The sequence below is a fragment of the Ursus arctos genome, unplaced genomic scaffold (genome assembly GCF_023065955.2).
Source record: "Ursus arctos isolate Adak ecotype North America unplaced genomic scaffold, UrsArc2.0 scaffold_4, whole genome shotgun sequence".
Lineage (NCBI taxonomy): Eukaryota > Metazoa > Chordata > Mammalia > Carnivora > Ursidae > Ursus > Ursus arctos.
This window is the reverse complement of record NW_026623056.1, coordinates 83,789,387-83,810,381: the sequence shown is the minus strand read 5'-3', so window position 1 is coordinate 83,810,381 and position 20,995 is coordinate 83,789,387. Positions and strand designations below refer to the sequence as shown.

The window sequence follows — 20,995 nt, the reverse complement described above, 5'->3', positions numbered from 1 at the left end:
GGAAAGGAAATTACGCTCTTGGTTTTAGCTGCTGAGTTCACCTTTGCCCATGATGGTACCAGAGCTCCATCATTTCATTCTCCTTTACTTCTCCCTGGCCTAGCACAGCCCACTTAATATGTCGGAAAAAAGGAGATGTTAAATTTGAAAAAGAAAGATACTTTCCTCTGGAACAAAATGCCACTCAAATATAATCAGAAAGTGAAGACAGAAGATTTAGCAAGAAGGAAGAGTAAAACACACGTTGTAAAAATTCAGTCTGTCGATTCAGCAGGTCACGTACCAGGATGAGCAAATGCAGACAGAGGTGGTATGACAGGGGGAGCCCCGTTAGCCAGGGGAGGCACTGCTGCTGTAGGAACAGAAGATACTAGAGGTGGAGACATTCCCACAACTGGAATGGATCCCATTGGCACTGGAGCAACGGCTGTAAGTGGTGGCATGCTGGCGATACCTCCTATACCTAGGAAGGAAAAATCCCAACAAAATTCACATGGAATCACTTGTCCACTTTCAATGATAATGAATCCAAGAGTGTTTAAAGAAGCAAATCACTTCCCAGTTGTCATATAGTTCCATTTAAAATATAAATTCAGAAAAAAATATGTATATACATTCAGATTAATCATTTTGGAGAATACTAAAAATTATGTCAAGGATCAGATCATAGGGGCACAAGACCCAACTTGAAGAGAGACCTACGGGCCAAAGTTGAGGATCAGTAAGAATAACTGTAATGAATGAAAGCCACTAAAGGGAATTAAATTTATGAATTCATATTGATATTTAAAAACAAACAAAAATCCTAACTGGCCATCACAGGTAATAAATTTATTCTGAAAACTAGTATAAATAAAGGAGGAAGAGAAATCAAACATCCACCCTGCCTTTCCTTTACGTACTGAACCTTAGAGTCACCAAACATTTGATGGGCAAATTTCTCTATACAGAAGTATTCTAACCAGAGGGAAGAAAAGATAGAATTAAATAAATATTTCCTTCCTTTTTTGTTTCTTTGTCTGAACCTGTGATATTGTGACCTAATAAGAAATACGTATCTGGTCTTTGTCCCTGGTTCCTGGTTCCTGGCAGAGCTCCTAAAACCCTTGTGATTTCCTGACTGTCAGGAACATCTTTTGTTACAACATTTGGTCTTTGCCCCTGGTTCCTGACATAGGAGCTTCTAAGACCCCTAGAATCTCTGGAGTGGTAGAGTGTCTTTCTGTATTCAGATAAGGTGCCTTGGTGGCTGGGGGCCCCTAAACAGATGCAGGACAGGAGGTGGTCAAGGGAATGACCACGGCATTGTTCGTGGGGTGCAACTATCGATCCCATCCCCCCCTCCCCACCTCCACAGAGACCTCAGGGGAGGGTAGAGGGGCTGGAGATTGAGCTAATCAATGGCCAAGGAAAGATGTAATCAAGCACACCTATGTAATGAAGCCTCCATGAAAATTCCTACACTATAGGGTTTGGCGAGCTTCCAGGCTGGAAAACACATCCACGTGATGGGAGGGTGGCACACGCCAACTCCATGGGGACAGAAGCTCTTACACTCAGGACCTTTAGGGGCCTCTCCCTCATACACTCCTTCATGTGCCTGCGCATCTGTATGTATCCTTCGTCACATCCTTTATAACGAACTGATAAACCTAAGTGAATGTTTCCCTGAGTTTTGTGAGCTGTTCTAGCAAATTACAGAAAGGGGAAGCAGGGTGTGGGGGAGCCTCAGACTTTGTAGTCAAGTCGGACAGAAGTATGGATACCCTGGGGACCAAGTACTGGTGACACAAGTGTGAAGCGAGGGCAGTGCAGTGGGACTGGGCCCTTCCACCCTCAGAATCTGACGCTCATTCTAGTAGTTACCATCAGAGCTGAGTTTAATTATAAGATAATAAGTTGGTGTCCAGAAAATTGGAAAATTGGGTGGTGTGGTTCTTCTGGACACAAAATTCTGGGCTTAGTCTTTCCTTGATAATCCTAAATATGTCACTCCATTTTCTTCTGAGATACACCACTACTGTAGCAAAGTCTGAAGATATTCTAATTTTCTTCCCCTTGTAAGTCATGTGCTTCCTTTTTCTACATACCCCCAATTTTTTTTGTTTTACTAGAATTTATCTTAGTTCTGGTTTCTCCAGACCGATATTCTCGAGCACATGATATCCTCTTTCAAGTACAGTTTCAAATCCTTTATTTCCAGGAAGTTGTCTTCAACTAGTCTTTACCCTTTGTTCTCTTCCCTTGCTTTGGTTTCCTTCTTTAGGGACTCCAACTACCTTATATTCAATTTCCTTTCCCTTTAATATTGGTCACTTTTTCTCAAATCCTTATTATCTCTTGTTAATTTTGTTTTTATTCTTGACATCTTCCTCTTTTCACCTTCTGTTTCTCTTCTGATAGCATCTCTTGTAGCTTGGTCTCCATTTCTGAATTGACTTTTTCTTTTCTTTCTCCTTTCCTGAGTTCTGTCGCCTTATTTCTGAGGCTTTAAAATTCTGATCGTGTTGGTCCTTCATGACTTGTGTCACTTTCTTAGTATTTTTTAGCTTGTTTTGAAATCGTAGATCACTGGGGTGCCGTCATTAATCACAGGGGCATTATTTAGCTCTTTATTCTCCTTTTTCTAATAAAAACTTTGTGTGGGATTTGACCATGCCTGATACTGCCTGTCGCTCATTTTTATGTGAGCCTTGCTTCCTGGGATTTCCAGCCTCTGTTCTCCACCCCCACGCTGGTCTGGACCTTCTCCTCCTTTTGTGTCTGTGTCACTGCCCTGCTCAATTTTGATTCCACTCCCAGTCATTTCTCCTCAGTGTGGGGATCTGTCACAAGTGGAAGCCTTGTTGGGCCAGCTTTTAAATAGCTGCTACGAAGATCATCATCCTCTTACCAACTGACTACCTGTCCTCAATGAATATTTTCTAAATATTTCTAAAGAAATGCATCTACTGGAGGCTGTTTTGGATACCACCTCTCTTGACTATGCTAAGTCTTAACTCCTGAAATTTTCCCACCTCTCTTCAACCATTGGGTTCTCCCTCTTCTCTAAAAATGCAGGGGCACTTCCCATCCTAAACACACCAGTCTTCAGCTGACTTGCTCCTCCAGCTTTTTCTCCCCCTCACAGTAAAACTCCTTCCTCTTCCAAGCCTCCAAACAGGCTTTTGTCTCTGCCATTCCAAGGAAACTGCTTTTCAAGGTCATCTTATCAAATTCAATCACTTTTCTGTCCTATTCTTCCTCAATCTCTCCCAAGCAACTCAAACAATAGAATGCTCCCTCCTTGAAAAAAGTTTTCTTAGCTGCTAGGACACCAACCTTTCTCTTGCTTCCTCCCTTTTATTACACCTTTAAATGTCACAGCGTGGCAAGGCTTGGTCCCAAGTCTTCTGCCTGCTCTTGCTACACATCCTATATTCAAATTCTCCCAGAGCTAAAGGATCCCTCCTCTGAAATCCAGACCCATGGATTCATCTGCCTCCTTGGAAATCCACCAAACCCCTCACACTTAACAAGACCAAAGCCTGATTTACTTTTCCTCCAAAATACAGGATATGATGAATCTAATCCTAGCCCATCTTCCACATTGATTATTACCACCCAGATCTAAATCTCCATTACCTCTTGCCCATAGCAAAAACCTCCTTACTGTTTCCCCTGATTCTTCTTTGGTCCCCCTGCAATCCAGTCTTCAGATAACAAAGATTATGCTTTCTAAATGTCTGTAAACCATGTAAACCCCTACCAATAAGCTCTCTGTAGCTTTCCACTGAACTTAGAAAACAATTCGAACTCCACAGTTGTTTTATTAGGCTCTAAATCATCTGGTTCTTGCCCTACCTCCTCATTTATAAGGCCTACCAATACCTCAGCTACCGGTGCTCTCATTTTTGTTTCTTGCCCAAATCAACTTCATTTTTGCCTTAGGACCTTTGTTAATTGCTGTTTCATTAGCCCGGAATGTTCCTCCCTTAAGGTCTTCACATGGCTCTCATCTCTAAGTCAGCTCAAAGTCATCTCTCCAAAGAGAATTCTGCCCCGATAACTTTCTCCCATCAGTGTCTTTATCATATTACCATTTTACAGAATTCATTGTACTTATCTTGCCTTGAAACTGTTCATCTACTTGCTTACTTTCCCCAACTTAACAAGAAGCTTCATAGTAGCAGGAGCCATGATGTCTTGGCTTACCAATGCATTCCCAGCAATGAGGACACACAGTTGGGGTTTAAAAATAATGGTTTAATCTGCAGCGCCTGGGAGGCTCAGTTGGTTAGGAGTTAGACTTTAGATTTCAACTCAGGTTATGATCTCAGGGTTGTAAGACTGAGGCCTGTATCAGACTCCGCATGGGGCATGGGGCCTACTTAAGATTCTCTCTTTAGGGGCACCTCGGTGGCTCAGTCGTTAAGCGTCTTCCTTCGGCTCAGGGTGTGATCCCAGAGTCCTGGGATCGAGCCCCGCATCAGGCTCCCTGCTCAGTGAGAAGCCTGCTTCTTCCTCTCCCACTCCCCCTACTTGTGTTCCCTCTCTCGCTGGCTGTCTCTCTCTCTGTCAAATAAATAAAGTAAAATAAAATCTTAGGAGAAAAAAAAAAGGTTCTCTCTTTAGCTCTCCCTTTGCCCCTCCCCACTCTAAAAAAGTAAATAATAATAACAATAATAATAATGTTTTAATCTAATAAAACCATGGGATCTGGCAAAAATAAAAAAAAATTAAACAAAAGACAAACTCCCCCTGAAACAGCTGGATTCATAGTCAAAAAGGAATTATTCTGTGTGTAAACACACTGAAGGAAAAAGATACAGGCACACTCACAGAATTTCCTGGAATACAGCTGACTGCCCTTAGGCAAGTTATACTATCACTCACTACATCCCCTTTTCCTCTCCTTCACAGAGGAAAGTTGAACAAAATAGTTGCTCAACCCACAGCTAGCCTAAATTCCCTGTGTTAACACATGCCTCAGCACCCATGGAGACCACAAACCGTGGAACAGTCACGCTCCATGCCACCCACATGGTTTGATGAGAATGAAGGTGGGAAGAGAGAAGGTAGTAAGGAAACCAAGAGCCTTTGAAAAACTATTATGTCTGGCCAGGCTGGACCTCCCTTTTAAGGAATATGGTCTTAAGCAAACCGTTCACCTTCTTGGAATCTCGGTTCTCTCATTTGTGTTAACAGAGCTCCTAATTTCTACGGCTTTTAGGGTTATTGTTGTGACCAGATAAAATACAATACGTGAAGGTATAATATGAAAAAGGGCTAGGAAATGCATGGTCAGAGAATTTTTACTATTAACTAGAAAATAATGATCCTAGTAACCAATGATTTTCTTCTCAAGCAGCCACAAAAGAAGTGTAAAAAAAAAAAAAAATTATCTTGGGTTGAGCTGAGAGGTGGAACTAGAAATACTAGCAAAGGTCAGATGTTTGAGCAAAGCTAAGCAAACCTGGTTAGGACACAACGTACTTTTAACTTCTCTCATGTTCTGGTATTCCCTGGTGATTCGCCTCTTGAAAATAATTTACTGAGGATGTTGATGTGATGAAAAGGAGGGGGGAGGAAAGGCAGTGGAGAAGCCCCGGGGAAGGAGCTCAGGACTGACTGGCAGAATGGTGACTCAGAAATCCCAGGTTCCCTTGGAGGCAGGGGCAGCTGACTTAAGCAGCAGTAAAACCCCCTGGGTAAGCGAGGCCGCAACCTCAAGGAAATAAATCAGCAGTGACTCTAGCGTTGAAAGTCTTGTTGCAGAATGGAACAAGAGAAGACATATTAAATGTTAGATGAAGAATCACTGAGCCCCCGGGTTTGAGGGGAAAAGAGGAAATGGGATGCCTCTGGTTATTTGACGCTCTGTCGTGTCCCGTCCCCCCCCCCCCCCCCCCCCCCCCCGCCACGTATCTTCTTGCAGCACCGGAAGGGAAGCCAAAAGAAAACCAAATACCCTTTAGCTCTTTTAACCCAGGAGTCCTGACCAAAGGTTGGCTACAGGGACCTTCAGAGATTCGGAGCCACTTGCACTTAAATAAGATGACTAACTAAGGGCGGAGGGCTGGGAACACACAATGGACAAAGCTGACCAGGGCCCTGGTCACGTGGAGCGGACTGTACGTACTCTTCACCTCCGCTCTTCCTAGCCTTTGCTCCTGCGTGATTCCCTGAGTTTCTCTTTTCTGATCACTACCCTTCTTGCCTGACCCCAAAACTCCACCCTTCCCCTTATGACCACAAGTCTTGTGGCGAAACCTCACCAAAATAAAGGCAATGCATAGTTTTTAACAGTAAATCTATTAAGTAAAACCACAGCATTTATTTATCTCAGCTTATCATTAACTGTATCAGAGACAACCTGCATTACTATTCACTGCCCCCTCCCAAACCTACTTCACCTTATCACCTGTCATCAGATCCATCAGGAAGAAGAAAGGGGAACTCTAGCCACAATTTCTGTGTTTTGTGAAAACTGTCTAAGAACTTTCTCATGAATCAGATATTAGATCTGCTACTGTAATCTTCCAATCAACCTAAATCATTAAAGTCTAGGGTTAGAACACAGAAGAAATCAGAACTGTTGGTGATCTTAATCAACTAATTACTGATTAGTTTTTAAGAAAAACATCTGGCTAAAAGGTCTCTTTTCATGGAATTGTGTTTCTAACTGAGATAACGTTTATTTTTTTCCTGCTTCATCTTTGTTCCAAGACAGAATCTAATGTGGCCAGTTGTCTCAAAACTATGAATTTAAAAATATATTGCTAGATACCATTATCCAGAGGAGCTATTTATGTGCAGGGGGAAATAAAGAGGCTATGGAAACAGAAAGCCAAAAGGAAGCATGTGGCACTGCAAAGGGTCCTGGATGCAGGAAGAGCAATAAAAAGACCGAAGATGCAGGAGCAGACTGTAAGTGTATTCCGTTTACCCTGACAGTCTGGACCTTTGCTTTCACTTGATTACTAGCATCTGTTAAAAAGAAAACCACAGGACCCAAATGGTGTCACTTGGGCCAAGTCACCAAACCTGGGGCTCAATACCCAAGCTAATGGCAGAGTCAACCTCCCCTAGCAACACTGCCTTAAGCAGTCACAGGGATTTTCGGATCAGCACCAGTGAGGTCATCTGTCCCATGGGCCCTCCCCATCCCCCAGAGGAAGATGAGATAATTAACCTGACAAAAACCCCTGGCCTTCCACTCCAGGGCAAGTGAGTGATCTTGCCAGGTACAATCCTTTCTTTTCTTTCGCTAACAATTTTCTTGCCCCACCGACCTTCCTGTAAAAACCTCCTATTTCCCACAACTCCTCTGAGCTCCCCTCCACTTGCTCCATGCGAAGTTGCCCAATTCAAGAACTGCCTAATAAAGCCAATTACAATTTCAAATTTACTCAGGTGAATTTTTGTTCTTTAACACATGCTAGGGTGCGAATGTGAACATGGTCTTCTCCTCCAGCACTAAGTGCCTGCACAGGGCCAGGACCATCATGTTTTGGACAGAACTGCCTCCTAGAATATCACAAGGCTACAAACAGAAAAGGGGAAAAATTATTTCTAAGATCTACAACGAAATATAGGAACCAAGTCCTTTTCAAACTTACCAAAGGCTGGTGCACTAGAAATAGCGACGGGTTGCTGTTTCATGACAGGGGGAAGTGCGGAAGGGAGTTGATATCCTTGCAGCTTCAGTTTGATGAGTTTCATAGCTATGGAAAACTCCACTTGATCCATTCGTCCATCATTGTTCATATCAGCTAGCGCCCTGCAAACCAACATCGAGGGCGAGGAATGACTCTGACCATAAAACCACCTAAACCACCCCTCCCACCCACACTAGTCAGCTCCCTTCATCCTGGGGCAAACAAAAGAGAAGAAAACCAAGTAAACCAAACCAAACCAAACCAAAACTTGTTTACCAAGCTGTAGGGAGTAACCTAGGATTACTGACAAGGTTTTGTACGAAAGTAAAATACTCTCTATTGTGTTATTCTTTACTTATAGGACCCATGAGGTAATTTTCAGTCTGAATGCCAGGACATGCACTTTGGATATCAAACAGGATTCTTTTTGAGGTGGGGAAAAATGTTCTAAAATGGTATAGTGGCCATGATTGCACGACTCTATGAACACACTAAAAACCAGTGAATTATACATTTAAAAGGGTGAATTTTATTGTGTGAATTATGTCATAATAAAGATGTTAGGGGAAGGGGCACCTGGCCGGCTCAGGGTCGTGAGTTCAAGTCCCATGTTTCCTCTAAAAAGATGTTAGGGAGATAAAAGTAGGAAAAGAGAGTTTATTTCTATAGATACTTGACTAGATGGCACCAAGTCTTCTGAGGGGTTCTACGAACCGCACCATGGAGACATGACACGTTAGGCTACGATATAGTTCTATTACCTTTAAACCTGTGAAAATTAATTAAATGAGCTTGCACAGGTAAAAATGGTAGTCAGACATAAATGGTCAAGTGTAACTTGCAATGACTGTCTCCCTCCCCAGGTTTTCATTTTTATTTTTCCTTTCTTTTTTTTTAATTGAAGTAGATTTGATGACGTTACATTAGTTTCAGGTGCAATGAGCTTTAATGCATATTCTCTCAAAGAAGCTTAATAAGCAAAAGAAAACGTTTGCAAGTGGAAATGACTTTATGCAAACCACAACTGTGCATATTCACATTTAACCTCTTTTTCAATTTTTTTATTTTTTAAATTAACATATAATGTATTATTTGTTTCAGGGGTACAGGTCTGTGATTCATCAGTCTTACACAACACCCAGCGCTCACCACAACACATACCCTCCCCAATGTCTATCACCCAGCCGCCCCATATCCCCCCCCCCACCCAGCAACCCTCAGTTTGTTTCCTAAGATTAAGAGTCTCTTTGGTTTGTCTCCCTCTCTGGTTTCATCTTGTTTCATTTTTCACCTCTTCTGCATGAAAAATGTTCATCCCTTGGGCTGCCTGGGTGGCTCAGTCAGGTAAGTGTCTGTCTTTGGCTCAGGTCATGATTTCAGGGTCCTGGGATCAAGCCCCATAATGGGGTCCCTGTTCAGTGGGGAGCCTGCTTCTCCCTCTCCTTCCTGCTCATGCTCTCTCTCTTGCTATCTCTGTCTCTCTCTCAAATGAAGTCTTAAAAAAAAAAATGTTCATCCAGATTTCATTTCTTTTAGTCTAGATATTAAAAATGTTAAGATGATTTATTTTTTAAACCAATTTATTTTATTTGAAACAACAAATGATAAGACCAGCTACTCCAATTAAATTACTATGACCAGCCGTCTTTTAAATGAGCCACATCTAGGTAGTGTCCAAAAAAGACAATTAGGTTTCAGAGAAAATTATCCTATATTGCTGGAGTTAACTCAAGGAAAGAAAACATAAAACACAATGACAAGCATGACACACAACAAAGAGGAAAAATCTCTAAAAGCTGTGAGTCAACACTATCCGTTTAGAGAGTAAGAAAAAGTCTTCAAGTGAGAGATGGGCTACAGAAACCACGTCTGTGCCTCAGGAGGAACAGACCACAGCTTTCCCGCAGTCGAGGATCCCCCTCAGCAAACACCAGTGGAGTCTGAATTCCACTCACCAATAGTGAGCCTGAGGGTCACTCTGCATATGGATCTTGGTCACTTGAATTCATACAAGAATTGCTCATTCACATCCTCTGCTAATAAGTTTTCTGATGGACTACGTGTCTTTTTCTTGTCAGTTTATAAGAGATCTTTACTGTTTACCTGTCAATTGTTGATTTTTAAAAAATTTATCATTGGTCTGTGCATAATTTCTTGTAAGAAATTCTACATTTTGATACCATATGATTTCACTTACATGTGGAATCCAAAAAACCAAAACAAACAAAATAAAACAGAAACAGACTCATAAATGTCAAGCACTGTTATACACTTGAAACTAATACAATACGATTTGTATTAACTAATCCAGCCTCTTCTCACAGAACTAAAAAATATTTTTGCTGTATATTAAATGTTCATATAAAGTGATACCTATTTCTGGATTACCTAGTCTGAACAATTCCCAGTTCAATACGACAGTGATCTGATCACACTGGCTCCAAGGTACGTTCTGGTAACTGGCAAGACTTGACTTTTCTTAGGCCGCCTGGGTGGCTCAGTCGGTTAAGTGTCCGACTCTTGATTTTGGCTCAGGTCATAATCTCAGGGTTGAGAGGTGGCGTGCCATGTCAGGCTCCCTACTCAGCACAGGTCTGCTTGTCCCTCTCCCTCTGCTCCTCCCCCCACTTGCTCTCTCACCCTCTCGCTCTGTCTCTCCAAATAAATAAATAAAATAAATAAATAAAAGCTTAAAAAAAAGACTTCTTTTTCTTAAATTTTCTTTGGTTATTCACAGATATTTTTTATGTTCCCTATGAATTTTAAGATCATTTATCTACTCTACAAACAACCCTACTGCGATCCAAGCTGCAACTGCATTAAATAGCCCACCAAAGACAACAGCATGTCTGTCCATCTGTTCAACGTTACAAATACTTCTCTTTCATAAGATTAGATCACTTTTGGGGCACCTGGATGGCTAAGTTGCTTAACAGTTGTTTAAACATCGGACTCTTGATTTCAGCTCAGGTCGTGATCTCAGGGTTATGGGATCGAGCCCCCCAGCGAGACTCCCCACTTAGCAGGGAGTCTGAGATTCTCTCTCTCTCTCTCAAACTCCCTCTGCCCCTGAATACCCCCCTACTCTCTGTCTCTCTTTCTCTCTCTAAAATAAATGAAAAAGAAATATATTTTTAAATTAGATCACTTTATGTAAGTAATTACTTTTCTTTTTAAAGAATTTTTTAAAGATATTATTTATTTATTTATTGAGAGAGAGAGAACTCAAGGAGGGGAAGGGGCAGAGACAGAAGGAAAGAGAGAATCTCAAGGAGGCTCCAACTGAGCCCGGAGCCCGATGTAGGGCTCGATCCCACGACCCTGAGAGAACATGAGCTGATCAGAAACCAAGAGTCGGACACTTAACCAACTGAGCCACCCAGGCGCCCCAGTTACTTTTCTTATGAAATGTATTCTTAGGAGTTTTATCATTTCCATCACTATTTTAAATGCAACATTTCCCTGTTTTCATCTTTCGGTGTTTATTTCAAGCATAGAGAAAAGTTTTGCTTTTAATAATCATTTATGCAATATTCAGCTATCTTACCAAACTTCTATAAATATTATTTTTTTAACCTAAAATCTCTTAGGTTTGTTAAGTATACTATTACATAACTAGCAAAAAGGAGTTAACTTTCGTTTATAATATTTATACACTTCCTCTTTTTTATTGGTCTTACTGCCTCTAAGACATCATTGAATGTGTGAGCACTCCGCTAAGTTCTGGGTTTCAAAGAAAGAGCTGCAGTGTTTCATTGTTTAGAATAATATTTGGTAGGGGCGCCTGGGTGGCACAGCAGTTAGGCGTCTGCCTTCGGCTCAGGGCGTGATCCCGGCGTTATGGGATCGAGCCCCACATCAGGCTCCTCCGCTATGAGCCTGCTTCTTCCTCTCCCACTCCCCCTGCTTGTGTTCCCTCTCTCACTGGCTGTCTCTATCCTGTCGAATAAATAAATAAACAAAATCGTTAAAAAAAAAAAAGAATAATATTTGGTAGTGATCTTTAGAAAGTAACCTGACATATTTAGAAAGTTTCCTTTTTACATATTAGAAATGGTTACTATATATATATGTGTGTGTGTATATATATATATATATATTTTTTTTTTTTTTTAATCAAATGCCTAGTCGGCATCTGCTGATTTGATCACACTTCCTTTTATCTGTTGCTGTAATACTGAGACAATGCCTTGACTCTGAACCAAACTTGCACTCCTGGCATAAACTCAAGTTGGTCATAGTTTTAAAAATATTGTCGAATTTTATTTGATAAGATTTTGTTTTGATATTTGCATCTATATTCATAAATGAGACTGGTCTCTGGTTGTTTTATTTTTGTAACTATCAGGTTTTACAAAGGAAGTTAAATAAGTAAAATGAGAGGGTCAACTTTCCTTCCTTTGCTAAGTTTTTCTAAAAAGATATTCAGCTATATCAAATGGTTCTCAGGGAAAAAAAACTTTCCAACAATCAACATCAACATGCATACTTAAAAAAAAAAATCAAACAGATAGGTTTCCACCCCCTATTTCCAACATCACTGCCCCACCCCCAAAACACATTTTCTAATGAGAAACAAATATCCAATGTGGGATAATGACTAGTTGGGGGAGAAGAGACTTTCTAGTACTGTAAGAGTTCAATTAGAAGAATTTCATATTTCTAAAAACCTTCCACTGAAGTGTCTCAGTGGGAGAGGAGAGGAGACATGTAATTCTCAAGTTCCAGGTGCTTGACTTTAAGCCACCCACCACAATCCCATATTTTTTTGAGAATTTTGCATGATCTTTCTTAAAACCTTTTTTTCTTCAACTAACAGAACGTAAGTGCTGGGACTCATTGGTAGTGATATCTCAAAGGACTTTATGCAAATACAGTAGCTATTGCTACAAAGCTCATTTCTCCCTACTCCCCTCTTCCAATGAAAAAGCTGCAACTCTAGAAGAACTGAAATTCTATTTCTCAAGGTTTCCCTGAAAAACAAAAACAAAAAAAAGACCTCAGCTCTACAATACACTTTCATCTCCCATTTACAGTTTACTCATTTCTAATAATCCCCCCAAAAGATGAATCTAAAAGCCCAGGAATCCAAAATTAAATTCACTGAACTTCCAAAGTGAAAAAACACATATGCAAAAAACAAGCTTAAGTCAAACAATTCTTGTATACAACTCTTACAAACAAACTAGTCTTAAATACATAGCGCACATACATAGCAACTGGCAGGGCTGAGATGAGAAGGGGTCCACGGGGATGCCGAAATCTTAAGGGACAGATAACCCATGTATCTCTCTCATGCACTGTAGGTAGGGAAAAGTGCTGCAACTCCAAATGAAGGGAAACCTGGCAACATCTACAGAACTACCTATGCATTTACTCTTTGACCTAGCAAATCCACTCATAGGAATTTACCCTGAAGATACAGCAACGATATAAAAATATTTATGCTTTAGCTCATTCATTGCTACATTATTAGAAATAACTGTAATGCACACACACAGAAGACAGCTTAAATATACTGAGGTGTATCTTCTATAATGAATACTATGTAACTGAAGGAAAAAAGAGAGAAAGACATCTCTATGGAATGATACCAGTGATTTCCAGAATGTGCTGTGAAGTGACAAAAGCACAGAACAAAAGAACATTTAAAGGCGGTAAACTTTAAAAAGAAGGAAGAGGAAATAATTAAAATACAGATACACATGATATATTAAGCTTTTTTTCCCCACAAAAATAAACAAAGGAAGGACAATAAGAAACTAATTCAGTAGATGAGCACAGGCACGAGGGGACAGCATGGGGAGTGACACTTCTCTCTGCATTCCCTTTCTGGTACAGTGTTGGCTTTTGGAACCTGTTAATGTGTGACGTATTCAGAAATAAAATTAAGTCCACAGACAAAGGAGACGCCTAAACTGAATAAAAACAAAAACAAATCAACCCAAGCATATTTTAAGTAAATCGCATATGCACACGGGAGGCATGGCAGACTACTTCATGTATCCTCAGTCTAAAACCAACCAGCAGCATGAATTCCCGGGACGGTGTGGGCAGCCGACCTGAATGTGGCAACGCTGAAGGGACTCTGTGTTCTACGATTAAAGGACAAGACCCAGGCTCCGCTCACGCACCTCATACCCTGCACTGCAGCTGAAAGCCTGTGGGTCTTCAGAGGCCATCTAACCACAGAGGCTGCCCTCAGGACACTCATGTCTGACTGTAGGATCAATCCAGCCTACGCGCTCATTCATTCATTCACATTCGTTTGTTTTTTAATTCATCCAACAAATAATTTTTGAGGGGGGCACCTACTAAAGTCTACGCCCTTTCTAGGAATTGGTGTAAGTACTGTGAAAAAGACAGAGAAGGTTCCTGCCCTCACAGAGCTCATATTTTAGGGCAAGCAAAACTAATCGAATTCTTGCCCATAACGGTTAGTGCTGTTCAGAAATAAAATGAGGTAGTGGGAAAGAGAAGACAATGGGTAGGAGCAGGTGGGCCGAGGGAACTACTCTAGATGAATGGTCAGGAAGTACTTCTCTGAAACCAGAAGGATCATCGGCCAGCTAGCTGTGTGAGGACCTCAACGACTGGCATTACAGATTACAGGAAGAGGAAATGGCAAGTGCAATGCCCCAGAGGCGAGAAGGAGTCTGGCCCATTTCAATAGAGAGAAGGTCAGTGAAACTGGAATACAGAAATTAGGGAGGAGAGGGGTGCAAAATAAGAGAAGATGAAAAAAGGCAAGAACCAGCTCGGGTTGGGCCTTGGAGCCTAGACAGGACTTGGGGTTTTCTTCTCAATGGGGAGTTTAAAATGGATTTACTTTTTCCAAAGAGAGTGTGGGTACTGTATGGAGAATGAAATCTAAAGGGGCAAGTGTGAGAAAGACTCCAAAGGAAATGCTGACGGGTGGGCCCAGGTGGGATGACAAATGAGGACAGTAGCAACGGAGACAGAAAGAAATGGCCAGAATGGGGAGAAAGTCTGTAAATGCAACCAAAAGAATGCGCTGATGGACTGAACGCGTAGGGTAAGGAAAAGAGAGGAATCATGTGTGGCTCCCAGCAGCTGGACAGATGCTCAGCCATGAACGGAGGAGGGCAGGGATGAGGGATGGGGGAGAGGGGAACAAGAGTCCAGGATGCCCTTTGTGTGTGTGTGAGTTTAGCAAATTGATCTTGTTGGGGGCTGAAGGTTCTTCTGACATATACACAGAAGCGTCCTAAGAAACTAGATGTTATACAGCTGTTGGCCCTGCCCTACTCCCCACCCTTGAACAGATCACCAAGCTGTTCTCGTATTTGCGTTTATGTCTCTGGCCTTCTCTCTCAGGTCCCACACCCAGGTGGGCCTCCCTTCCCCTCATTTCTCTCCTTAGAAGCCTCTAATCTCCATTTCTGTGGCTCGTACTACCCCTGATGCCAAAGCCTTCTTCATTCAGCCTCTTTTTATTTCCTGGACCATCGAGGCTCCTGTCCACCCCCTTCTGCTTTCTTCTCTTCCCTCTGTACACCAGGCCAAGGTTGGAACAACTTCAAGTATCCATAGTTGCCAAAAGGATACAGGATATTTGCCAGTTTCCCTCCAGTTCCTTATTAGTCAGACAATTTCTAGGAAGCTATACCATCTTTGGCCAGTTACACTTTGGTATTACACACACTGACTTGACTCCATCCTCTGAGAAATCAGGTTTTCTTGTATTATTAATTGGAAATTGGATTGGATAGATAAGTAGCCCCAAACTATCAGCAGGTTACAGTTTAAAAGTTCACAAGCTAGGGGAGCCTGGGTGGCTTAGTTGGTTAAGCATCCGACTCTTGATCTCTGCTCAGGTCTTGATCTCAGGGCAGTGAGTTCAAGCCCTGCATGGGGCTCCGTGCTGGGCATGGAGCCTACTTAAAAAAACTGATAGATAGATAGATAGATAGATAGATAGATAGATAGACAGACAGACAGACAGACAGACAGACACATGTTCACAAACCAGCTAAATGGAATATAGTTTCTACCTGGACCCAAAATTGTACAGGTGTGCAACACATATCCCCCAGGAGTCCCTATCACTCATGTATTCGCACCGAGGTCCACAGCAAAGAAAGTAAGGCCCAGAGAGACCGAAACTATTATAGTTCCTAACTCTCAATCCCAAATTCTCTTCTTGCCCACATGACCGACGAAGGGACTGCCCAAACCTTCAGACTCAAACCCGTTCCTCTTTCTACCAAAAGGGGCACTGGCCTTCCCTGGGACCCCACCAGAAAAACAGTAAGAGAACACAAGATTAGCATAGAGACAGGGAGTGAACACTATTTCATTAGATCAACTGTTATTATTTATACATTTTAAAACCTAACTCTGAAGAGGTGAAATACTGCTCAGGGTTACTAAGTGAGTAAGTATCAGAGGTAGAGCTGAAAGACAGATCATACTCATAATTTTCACTACACTATTCCATCATCTTAGCAGGACCTCTGTGGTTCATGAAATCTATGATTCCTCAAAGATATTTCTTTCGGGAAAAGATACTTAGAGGCGTGCTTCCTTCCCTGCAATAACAATTCTTGATAAAAGGAAAACACGCCATCACAAATTTATTTAAGAAAATGTCAGAAAAAATTAAAGACAAAGAACAGTTTTGACTCAAGCAAGACTGCCAATTCATCACCTTTGTTGTTAATAAAAATTTTCACTATAAAAATAATAAGTTGGAAAGATGACCTTAATATGCTTAGCTAAAAACTGTCTGGAAAGCTGACAACTAGCTTAATTGAAAAAAGTGAAATTTACTAGATGATACGTTCTTTCTCCATTACGCTTATTACCATGTGACAATTTTTATACTGCTATTAACTATATCCCTTCACCAGACTCCAATGTCTATGAAAGCACAGGTTTTGTCTATTCTGTTCACTGCTGCATCCCAAGCACCTATAATAGTCATTGACCCACAGAAGACATTCAATAAATATTATTCCACTGTTGAATGAATAAACGTAAAGTGAGATTTTCTTGCAGCAGATATGCGTCATAAAACTGCTTCTTGAATGAACACTCATAAATTGGGACTAGGACATAAAAGCAGCATTCAATGGAAGAAGTTATGCCTGGGTAAGGAAGGCTGTAGTGAGTGACCTTGACTGCTCGTGCAAAATACAATCATAGACCAGAACACAAACCAAAAGAAAGCTTCTCACGGTTAACACAGATGTCACGTGTCTCTCGAACTTAAACTCAGTCACTTAACTCCCATGTCAGTGCCCCTGTGCTCACATGAGCATGAGTTCTTGCTCTCCCCTCCACCTCCCCACCCCTAGCAAACCTTTGACTTTATTTTAAAAGCAATTCCAAAAACCTGAGTTACGTGACTTTCCCAGCTCAACGTGGATCAGAAATAAAAGCTAGAAGGGCATCACAGGAGGCGGCCCCCCAACTGGAAGAGACGGTCTGGCAGCCAGTATGCTGACAACCAGGAAAAAGAACAAAAAGCCGACACCAAAAAGAAGCGCAGGAATGTGGTATCATTTAGTTTCAATTCAAATTTACCCCCCCCACACACACACGTGTGTGTGTGTGTGTGTGTGTGTGTGTGTGTGTGTATTTCCCAAGAGAGTTTTGTTATTCAGAACACAGTAAAGGATTTTCATACTGATGACACTGGTAATCAAGCTTGGACAACATTCTGCAGACTCTGCTTGAAGGCCCCAAGGGACTATGTCAATCTTTATTAATTTCCATTCAATTGTAAGAAAGGTCGATCATTTTGGGAGACAAGCAATTAACTGGACAATTTAGTTATGGGGATGACCCAGTCCCTGATGATGACAGCAGGTACTGTTTCGGGTTTTGTTTTGAGGGCCCCAGACTAAGTCCTTTATATACTCCTAATTTTCTCAACAACCCTGTCAGGAATATACATCTGCCCATTTTCTAGACTAAAAGACAGAGGTCAGAGAGGATGAATATATGTTCAAATCATAAAGACCGAACGTAGTGCAACTGGGATTCCAACACAGGTGTGTGACTATAAATCCTGTCCTCTTTCTACTACACAGCGAGCCACCCCCACAACACTAATAAACCCTGGAAATGAAGTATTAATTGCAAGAACCACACAGTGTGAGCAAAACGTGACTTCTTGGCAACAGACCTCAGCATGGGAAGACCAAAGTCATAATCCTAAAATCCAAAATTATATTTCCCACTCTTTTATGTATATGTCCCTTTGTCTCCTATAGGTTCAAAAGACTGAATGCTTATTTGTGATAATCAAGGAATTCAACAGTATTTATCGCGCCTTCACCTCGTACAACACTGTAATAAACACAAGCTATTTCACTATTCCGCGGGCTGTTTCAGTACTAGCCCTCAAATATTTTCCTTACCTCGTGGTCAGTGAAAGATACAGAACATTGCATTATAGAGCAAGAAATGTGGGACATTCACAGATGAGTATGGGGGATGCGGATGAAGCTACAACAAATTAATGAGAAAATCTCAAAATACAGATTTCTCCACTAGAAATTCAATTTTTTGACAGTGTTATCCTACAAATGTCACCACTTTTTCTTTTTTTTCTTTTAATGTTCTACATCGAAAGATACTTTTCAGAAGTATTCTCTGGTAAGGAGTAGTAAAGTATTTCAGTCTAGAAATTTATGTTCACCTCCGAGATCTTAAGAAATCATATTACTAGAATATTTTACCTCCTTCTGCTTCTGTGAAGTCCCAACTTACCATATCTGTGCTAAAACAGGCTGAGGTAACCCAGATTGAAAAAAAAAGTTTCTAGCTTGATCACCTGTAAATTAAATGGAAAAAGTTTTAGAAAAAACAGCTGACAGAGAAGAAATCTTCTTAGGCAAAATTGAAAACAAAGAAGACTAGTAATTCTGCAAATACTGACTTAAATATACGATAAAAGCCAAATGGTAAGTCTCTAGGCAACAGTAAAATGAACCCATCAGATTCACTGACGAATTCACTGACTTTAGAACTTAACACTTTAAAAATTCATCTCAAAAAACGGCCTATCATGCGCATGGGTAGACTGTCCACTTTAATCAATCAGCTATTAAGTAAGAGAGGAAGAGCTACACATATGACAAAGCACATCTATGGGAACCCCCAACTGATGACCCATACTTCTACTTTTTTAAGTTTTTTGCTACTCCTAATATCTACACTTCAAACTGTCAGTGCTTTGACTACACTTATGGGGAAAAAGTGACAATGATTACAAGATTCACATCAACAACTAAGAATTAATAATTTAAAGAGAATTGTGACACACACACACACACACACACACACACACACAAACAAGTCCCCAGGAAATCTAGATCCCATTTTCTCTAAAGCTATCTCCTAAAGAATAACCAAACGGAAAAGATAATAGAAAAGTCAGGGGCACCTGGGAGGGCTCAGTCGGTTTAGCAACGGACTCTTGGTTTCAGCTGGGGTCATGATCTTGGGGTCCTGGGATCAGCCCCCACGTCAGGCTCAGTGCTCAGCGCAGAGTCTGCTTGTCGCACTCCCTCCTCCTCTCCCCTCCCTCCCTCATCAGCATGCGCTCGCTCGCTCGCACTCTCTCTCACAAATGAATAAATAAATAAATAAATCCTCAAAAAAAAAAAAAAGGCAAAGTACAAAAGGAACTTTAGGGATACAGCAATAAGAGAATTCTGTGTTTTGTTTTGTTTTAATATTCAGAATCTGTTCATTTATTTACATTTCCCAAACCAGTTCAAGATCAGAATTAAAGAAGCATTTTAGCTCAAGGACCACAGTCCATTGGTTTACTACCTAAAGAATATGGTCCACTGACCTTTACCAATTCCCATCAGTGATATGTCCAAAACAAGTGGCCTGACATCCATGAAGAGATGGAAACAGGTTTGAATGCAGTATAGGAAAAGCGACCGATAAAATACAGGCTCAAGGCTAAGGCAGATGTCTCCCTGGGTCATATGTACCCACCTTAGCTCTGCGTAATAGATTTTCCACAGATCTATGCATTACCGATAAGTAAAAATATAAAAATACTGATTCCAATTACCAGTAATAAATCCAGATATTGGCTTTAAACTATGGAACTGTTGATCATGCTTTGCTCTTTCCTCTACAGTTATGGCCCAGATATCCAGGCTGCCTATAACCCAAAGAAAAGACAAATTATTCAATGCAAAAAGAATAACAAAGTGCTCACATGTACTATTTCCCTAGTACTTTCAGATTCTTTTGTTATGTTATCAATTCCTTGATTAATTAACACCTGTTGGTCCTTGGAAGTTATATATATAAGTTAGAAGATAAAGTTAGAAAATTAAAAGTAAAACAGACCAAAATAAGAAAGATACTGGCACAAATTCTTTTTTAAAAAACTTGTCGATAATCTTATAGTTAGAAGGAGAGTATAGAGACATAATAGCCATTTATTTACGTAAACTCAAGCAACAAACCAATTTAAAATTATATTCTCAGGTGTTTTAAATGTCACAGGAGAAAGTTATGAATGAAGCAGAGTTTCACAATTCGTATCACAGGTGAGTCCATGAAAATCTTTTTAGAGTCACAAAAATATTGAAATACTGGATTGTAGTGATGATTACACAACTCTATAAAGTTACTAAAAGTCACTTAACTGTACAGTTTAAACTGGTGAATTTTATGGTATGTGAACTATACCTCAATAAAGATGTGTAATGGGTATCCTGTAAAATGGGTATCCTGGGAAAGGGAAAGGCAAACCAAAGAGAATGGGATTTGGGTTCTCCTGCAGTTTCAGTTCTAAGACTAACCAGATGTCCCCTCACTTCTGAGATCTTCCTCGCTTTCATCCTAAGCCTCCTCAGTGTCATCAAAATAATTTTAGATTACGTAGATGGAAGACCTTCAAAAGTTCAGATACTCCCCGAAAAGGTGGCAACAGGCAGTGTGGTATGTTTCATACAAAATGCGAATGTGACCAGCACAAAAGCAAAATGTCTGAATGTCACACCTCCCCTCTCTACGTTGTCTGGTCAGACAGTGACAGGAAGGGTGGATTCAGTCAGTTGCTGGAAATGTATTTACTGGCTGCCTCGTACGTGCCAGGCACTGTGTCGGACATCAGAGACACCACAGCGTCTGAAACAGAGAGCATCTCTTTACTCAGAGGCCTTGTAATCCCGCAACTTCTACTGCCCTGTTGAAATTCGTCCCTAGAATGATAAACTAAAGCAAAAGCAAAAACACAGCAAAACAACAAAACACAAACCTGCTCAGTAACTAAAAAGAGGGACAAAAATAAAACAATAATGCTCATGGCTGTGGAAAGTTTGCAGGGTTCTGTACTGGAATTCCACAGGGAC

The 20,995-nt window shown here is 40.9% G+C and overlaps 1 protein-coding gene across 12 annotated transcripts in view; it reads right to left on the bottom strand.

Moving 5' to 3' along the window:
• Positions 1-20,995, bottom strand: part of ITSN1 (intersectin 1) — a 204,079-nt gene that overhangs the window by 118,134 nt on the left and 64,950 nt on the right. For all 12 annotated transcript variants that reach the window (XM_026510388.3, XM_048214865.2, XM_026510536.3 and 9 more), the window contains 4 exons: positions 19,702-19,794; positions 18,381-18,444; positions 7,602-7,762; positions 284-463 (listed from right to left, as the gene is read on the bottom strand). In XM_026510388.3, coding sequence (XP_026366173.2) covers positions 284-463; positions 7,602-7,762; positions 18,381-18,444; positions 19,702-19,794 — 498 coding nt within the window. The remainder of the gene's footprint in view (positions 1-283; positions 464-7,601; positions 7,763-18,380; positions 18,445-19,701; positions 19,795-20,995) is intronic.